General features: G+C 57.1%; 1 protein-coding gene across 1 annotated transcript; it reads left to right on the forward strand.

The window, feature by feature from the left end:
* The first annotated feature begins 675 nt into the window (after positions 1-675).
* Positions 676-7036, forward strand: MRM1 (mitochondrial rRNA methyltransferase 1). The gene is given in 6 exon segments (XM_053961449.1): positions 676-975; positions 978-1524; positions 2097-2190; positions 2720-2840; positions 6218-6337; positions 6481-7036. Coding segments are annotated over 6 exon segments (1044 nt in total). The 5' UTR covers positions 676-863; the 3' UTR covers positions 6531-7036.
* Positions 7037-7339: the final 303 nt, after the last annotated feature.

Below are 7339 nucleotides of genomic sequence, written 5' to 3' on the forward strand. Positions count from 1 at the left end.
GTCTGTCCGGGAGCTCTGGGATGCTCCATTCCTGGGCTGTTCCTGGTGCCTGGGGTCACTGGGGTTCCCCGTTCCTGGGGTCTATCCGGGAGCTCTGGGATGCTCCATTCCCGTGCTGTTCCCGTTCCTGGGGTCTATCCGGGAGTTCTGGGATGCTCCATTCCCGGGCTGTTCCCGTTCCCGGCTCTGTCCGGGAGCTCTGGATGCTCCATTCCCGGGCTGTTCCCGTTCCCGGGGTCTATCCGGGAGCTCTGGGATGCTCAATTCCCGGGCTGTTCCCGTTCCCGGGGTCTATCCGGGGCTCTGGGATGCTCCATTCCCGTGCTGTTCCCGGTACCCGGGGTCTATCCGGGAGCTCTGGGATGCTCCATTCCCGGGCTGTTCCCGGTACCCGGGGTCTATCCGGGAGCTCTGGGATGCTCCATTCCCGGGCTGTTGCTGTTCCCGTTCCCGGCTCTGTCCGGGGCTCTGGGATGCTCCATTCCCGGGCTGTTCCCGGTACCCGGGGTCTATCCGGGAGCTCTGGGATGCTCCATTCCCGGGCTGTTCCCGGTACCCGGGGTCTATCCGGGGCTCTGGGATGCTCCATTCCCGGGCTGTTCCCGTTCCCGTTCCCGGTATCCCCGCCCGCCGCCAGGGGGCGCTGCCGCGCGGGGCGGGGCCGCCGGTACCGGGGCGGGCTCCGCGCGCGTGCCCGCGGCTCCCGGTGCCCCGCCGGGCCCTGTCCGTGCCTTGTCCGTGCCTTGTCCTTGCCCTGTCCGGGCCCCGGCTGCGCGGCTGCGGAGCGGGGCTCGCTGTTTTTCCCCCCCTCCACGCCTGCCCGGCCGGGGCCGGCCCGGCCCCGCGGACAGGGACTCCCCGCCATGGAGCGGGCGCTGCTGCCCCGCCTGTGCCAGCGGGCCCTGCGGCTGTGCCGGGGCGGGCTCCGGTTCCGCTCCAGCGGCGGGGCTGAGCAAGGGGCGCCCCGAGGCCGCGATCCCCCGCATCCCTCCCGCAGGGCGCGGGGGCCGGGCGGGGGTCGCGGACCGGGCGGGAGCTGTGGCGGGCACAGCAGGACTTGCGGGGGAAGGGGCCGGAGCGAAAGCCGCTGGCGCTGGAGAGGACCAGAGGCTCCGAGATCCTGTTCGGGGTGGCCCCGTGCCGGCTGGCGCTGGCCCGGGCGCGGAGAGCCATGTTCCGGCTGTTCCTGAAGGAGCAGCGCGGCGGCGCCGGGCGGCCCGTGAGGGCCGAGCTCGCCCTGCAGGCCGCGGCCCGCGGGGTGCCGGTGCTGCACGTCCCGGGCCGGGCGCTGGACTCGCTGTGCCGGGGCCGGCCCCACCAGGGAGTGTGTCTGGAGGCCGCCCCGCTGCCCTTCAAGAGCCTGCGGGAGGCTGAGGAGCCGCGGCTGGGGCACGGAGAGAGCGGGGGCCGGCAGCTGCTGTGGCTGGTGCTGGAGCACATCCAGGATCCCATGAACCTGGGGGCTCTGCTGCGCTCCGCGTACTTCCTCGGGGTGGACAGAGTGGTGGCGACCCACAGCAACAGGTACGGGCCACAGCAACAGGTACGGGCCACAGCAAAAGGTAGGGGCCACAGCAAAAGGTAGGGGGCACAGCAAAAGGTAGGGGCCATAGCAACAGGTACGGGCCACAGCAAAAGGTACGGGCCACAGCAACAGGTAGGGGCCATAGCAAAAGGTAGGGGCCACAGCAAAAGGTATGAGCCACAGCAAAAGGTAGGGGCCACAGCAAAAGGTAGGGGCCACAGCAAAAGGTAGGGGCCACAGCAAAAGGTAGGGGCCACAGCAGCAGGTACGGGCTCCTCCAGCCCCCCTTTTCCTCCCAGACAGGTTTCCAGCCTGCATCACTCAGCTGTTGTTTCAAGAGATTTCTGGGGCTGATCAGTATAGAGCAGGATTTGGGATGTGGGATTCCAGGCTCTCCCTGGACTCTCCTTGTTTTAACCCGTTCTGTTGTCCCAGTTGTGACCTGTTTTCTGGGTCAGTCCCTGAGCCCCCCTATTCTCCATAGGAAGACACATCTGTATGGTGAGTGGGATCTAAAAATTCACCTGCATTTCCTCCCGTGTGACACTGTTCCATTCTTTTCCCCTTGCAGCTGCCCCTTGACTCCCATAGTGAGCAAAGCCAGCGCTGGAGCCATGGAGGTCTTCGATGTGTACAGCACGGATGACCTGCAGGGCTTTCTGAAGGTACAGCGAGCCACTTTCATATTTTTTCCTTTTTTCAGGAAAACTCAAACACCGCAGGTATGCCACAGAGGGGAGGCACAGGGGGAGCCCTGAGTTATTTGCAGTGTCTGTGCTGGGACACCCCAGCCCCATTCCATCGGATAGGGGAGAGGGTGGCTGTTTTTTCTGGAAGTACCAGGATAAATCCTGCTACTCTGAGGATGCCAGGGTTTGTCTCCCTTCTCCTCGGGATGTGTGGCAGAGCAGCATCCCCGGGGCCCAGGCACACGATGGCAGCATTGGGCAGCCTTTGGAGCAAGGAAAAGAGGAGAAACCAGGGCTGGGGGGAGCTGCTGGGAATCTTCTTACATTTTCCCTATGCAATGAGGTGTGAGAGGGAGCCCTTTGCAGGTAAAAATTTAAGGCGTGCCAAAAAAAATCCTAGACAGCTTAACTGAAAATGTAAAAAAAAAAAAAAAGAGTGCTTGCATACATGATTTCTTTTTAAGCTTGAGTATTTGGCAATTCTTGATTTCTTTCCATTTTCTAGGCTAAAAGTGCAGAAGGCTGGGAAGTGGTGGGAACAGTCAGCAGGCCTGAGGATGTGGAAGATGTTCCTGTCATCAACTGCTCGCAATTCCAGTGGGACAAACCCCTTATTGTAGTGATAGGTATTTCCATTTCCAGAGCTGAGGGCTGGGTGGGGGATGCTTCACTCCAGGGATTGTTGCAGGTCTGGAAAAGAAAAGCTGAGAGGGAGCCATGGAATGATCTGGCTGTGAACGAAGCAGGGACTGGGAGGAACGGGGGGAGCTGAGGGGGCTCCCAGCAGGAGCAGTTTGTGGATGCACTCAGAGTTCTGCAGCTGTGGAGGGTCTGGGTGGCAGTTTTGGTGCCAGGGCAGTTGCAGGGTGCTGTTTGCATTGTGCTCTGTGTTCTGATCTGTGCTGGGGCCCCAGATTTGGATTTTCTGTGGAGGAGAGCCCTGGAGGTGTTTGCTGTTCATGCACAGAGCTGCTCAGGGGGAGCTGTGCCACATTTCCCCTTCAAAACCAGGAATGTCTGGTCTGGGAAGAACCACGAGGGGCTGTTGCTGGGGATGGTCTGGATGCAAAGCTGGGCTTTGCAGCCACCCCTGAGAGCAGCCAGGGCACACCTGGGAGAGGGCAGGAGGTGCTGGCTGTGGAGCAGGAGCAGAGGAATCTCCTCCCTGTTGGAGCAGTGGCTGCCACTTCCCTGAGCACCTGAACTGGGCAATTCCTGCAGGGAATTCTGCCCACTCTCACCTTTTGTAGGCACAGTTTGGACTTGTGCAGCCTCCCAGAAGGTGAAGGGAAGGGGAGTAGCAGCTTTGTGGCAGCTGGAGAAAGAAATTCCCCCAGGAATGCAGCTCCAGGCACCTGTGTGTGGCCGTGCCATGTCCCCCACTCCACGTCACCTGGCACAGGAGCTGGCTGGAGCTTTTACACTTGGAAGTAGAGTCCTGCTGGCCACGAGCCAGGGAGGGGCTGTAATCCTGCCCCGTGCTGGGGCTGGCTTGGCTCGGAGGATATTCCTTTAATTAAAATGTTTATTGAACTCCTGGAAACACTGACAAGACAACGCTGCAAATCTGGCATCTCTACAAGATGTGTGGAGCTGTATTCCAGGGGGAGCAGGGAGGCTGGCAGCTCTGCTGATTGCCCACAAAGAAATGCATCCCACAAACGGCGACAGCACCCGGAGAGAGGCAGGGGCTGGAAGCAGCAGCAGTGTCGTTACCTTGAGTTATGAGAGATTTCTCCAGGAAAAAGTCCAAATATCCTTTTGTCAGGGGAGATTGGAGGCTGATTGGTAGATGCATGAGGAGAGCTCCCGGACCTTGCAGCAGTAATGATTTCAACTCTCTGCTGAGCACTAACTCTTGGCTGAAAAGAAAATTGAACATTACGGTCGTCTGATGCTGGGCTTGTTGGGAGAAACGTCCTGGATGTGAATATGGAGCATTCCTGCAGCTGCAGGGAGCAGCAGAGATAATTCAGCCTGGGATTGAGCTCCCTGGCACCACACAGATTGTCTTGTAAGTTAAGCATTTGCAGGCTTCCAGTTCCCCCTCCTGGCATCCTCGCTGGCTTGGCAGAGAGTGATTTGGACAGTCCAGCTTAATGTTGTCTGCACTGGAGTCATTGCTGGAGGCGACAGACAGCTCAGACTGGGAGCCTGGTGCACACAGGAACAGATTGGGAGCACTTAGATGGCTGAGTAAGAAGAGTTTCTGGGTAGTTTATTCTTCTTAGACCTTCAGCCTTTAGCTCGGGGTTTAAGGCTCTTCACAGAGCTGGTTTTATGGAGATGCTCATTTTGCATATTTTTCTGCTGCTGGATCTGAATTTCCTGCACTGGAAACTGCAATTGTGAGTGGTGTTAATTGTAAATGGGGCAGGAAATGTGTTTTGTCATTTCTCCAAGCTCTGGTCTTTGAGCTCTGTCAGTGAGGGACGAAGCTGAGAGGTGGAAGTTAAAGATCTGAAGTGGGAAGTGTTTTGTTCACCAGTCTAAAGGAGGATTTAATCTGATTCAGTCAATACTCCCTCCCTTGTGTCACACTGTGCGAGTCTTTTCGCCCTGAATTTATCTCTCCTAATTATTTTAAGCAGCCAGGGCCATAAAAAGCTTTGTAAAAGCTGGAGGCAAAAACGGTGCCTTTATTGGGAATTGTAAGACCCTTGTCAGGGGCAGGAGAGGATTTCTCCAGGAGCCATTGCTGCTGTCCCAGTTGGAGAGTCCTGTGGGAGTGTGGATTGAGAGGCTCAGGAGGCAAACACCACTGTAAGGTGTAAGACTTTTCCAGGATACTATTTCTGGGTTTCTTAAGCATCCCTGGAGTAGTGCTGAGGAGACAGGCAGGGCCATGGGAGGCCTGGCTTTGATTCCTGGTGTCACCCTGTGACCTTGGATAACTCCCCCAGGCCTTGTGTGCACTGCTGGCTTACAGCAGGAGGGAAAGATTGGTCAGGATGGGGTCAGGGGCTTCTGAAGGCTCACTGACCCCAGCCAAAGGGCTTTTGCCATGACTGATTTCATCTGGGAAGGTGATGCAGGATGCATTACCCAAAGCATCCTCTTCCTCACCCAAAGTGCAGCCCAGTAAAACATGAGGGGGAAAAAAAAAACCATCTGGGAATGATGGCACTTCCCATCCCTGTGTGGTCAGAGGGATCAGGGTGCCCTGGCAGTGCCATCCCACACTGGTGTGGGGCTCAGCCGGGTCAGGGCATGGCTGTTGGAGGGGTGCCACATGCTGGGCCTGCTTGCCAGAGGTGTTTGGGACGAGCTGGCCATCCTTGCAGCCCTGGAGCTGCCTGTGCTGCTCTAAACAACAAGGTGGAAGAATTCTTTGGGGAGCCAGGCGGGCTGGGAGGTCCGTGGCCCTCTGCATTTTCACCTGTCTGCACACAGCATTGTTTAAAGCCTCTCCCTTTCCATTTCCCTTTGTGACAGTGTGAGTCAAACAACTACTAATGACCTGGGATAGATTTCAACTCTGTTTCACCAGTGTATCAGCCCAAACATATCAGGGCTGCTGCCTGGTTTAACAACTAATCAATTGAAGCCTCTGGTTAAACTGTCTGCATGCACAAGTTGCACCCAGGCCGTGGTGGGGGTGTGTGTGTGCTGGGAAGGCTGGAGCTGTCACTGCCAACAGGGATGTGGGATTTGCTGGACCAGAGCTGGCCTGTGGCCCCTTGCCTGCCTTGTCCCAGTGCCAGCAGCCTGTGCCCACGGGGAGCTCTCTGTTGGCACAGTGGCTGCTCCCTGTGGGATTTCTGGGCAGCTGCATTGCATGGATATTCCTCAAAACCACTTCAGATGCTGGGGAACAGATCCAGGGAGGGAAGGGAGGAAGGTGCCTGGCTCCCCTCTGGTGGCTCAGTTGCTGTGTGGGAGCTGGTGAGGTGGCTGAGCTTAGGGGGAGAGTGTCAGAGACACAGAGCATGAACAAGCACCGAGGAGGGGAAAGGACGTGGCAGTGCTGGGAGCTGAGCTGAGCAGTGTCTCTGTCCTGCAGGCAGTGAAGGGGAGGGACTTTCCCTGGAGACTCAGCTGCAGTGCCAGCGGATGCTGGCCATCCCCCCCGGCAGGGCGCTGCACCCCGGCCTCGACTCCCTCAACGTCTCTGTGGCTGCAGGTGAGAGCAGTCCTGGGCACCAGGCACCAAACCCCACCTTCTGCATTTAACAATCAAGCATCCAGGCCCGCTGGGCTATTTGCTTGTGGTTTGGAAAAAAAAAAAAAATCCCTTCATATTTATTTATTTTTGCTTTCCTACAGGTATCCTCCTGCACTCCATCTGCAGCCAGAAACAGAGGCATGGAGATTGAAATAATCTTTATCTGGTGGAGGATATGGAAATGCTCTTCCCAGGGTCTCCACCATCACTGTGAGCTCCAGGGAGAGCCCTGGTGACCTGAGCTGCATTTTGGCTGCTGCAGAAGCCACCAGATCCCTGACTTAACACCAAAGGCAGACACCTGATGTCATAGGTAACACCTTGGGAGCAGCAGCTGTGGGAAGGCAGGCAGGTCTGGGAGCAGCCAGTTGTGGCAGGAAAACACCCAGGGATGGCTGCCAGCACCTGTGCACTGGGGACTTTGTGCATCACTTGCACCGTGGGGGCAGTTTGGGCTGTGGGTGAAAGTGCCACTGAAAGTGCCCTGTGCCCTCCCCCTGGGCAGCAGCTGCTGAGTGCCAGCTGTGCTTGGGAACCACTGGAGCTGGTTTTTCTGTATTTGATTGTAAACCAGGTGTGCAGCCCTGCCAAGGGCTGGCAAACAGCTGGAATGGGGGGAAAATGCAGCCTGTGGCAATAAAGCTTTTGTAAAGATTGGTTGTAGACTCAGATTAATCCATTTTGTGTCATATAAATCCAGGGTGTAATTAGTCCTTCAGGTGGGAAGAGGGATCTAGAGCTCGTTTACTTCTGGGGAGGTTTCCTTTCCAAGCTGGGCTGATCCTACTGGAGGCTGAGGTGCCCCACTATCCTGCTGGTGGCACTGGGGTGGCTTCATTTGCAGCTATCCTGCTTGAAAAGCCAGGCTGGCTAAATTATTGAGAGCCAAAAGAATGTTATCACTTAGCACCTTAATTATTTTATTTAGCTACCGTGGCCCTTTGCATAGGGTTCCTCATT

The sequence above is a fragment of the Vidua chalybeata genome, chromosome 20 (assembly GCF_026979565.1).
Source record: "Vidua chalybeata isolate OUT-0048 chromosome 20, bVidCha1 merged haplotype, whole genome shotgun sequence".
NCBI classification, from domain to species: domain Eukaryota; kingdom Metazoa; phylum Chordata; class Aves; order Passeriformes; family Viduidae; genus Vidua; species Vidua chalybeata.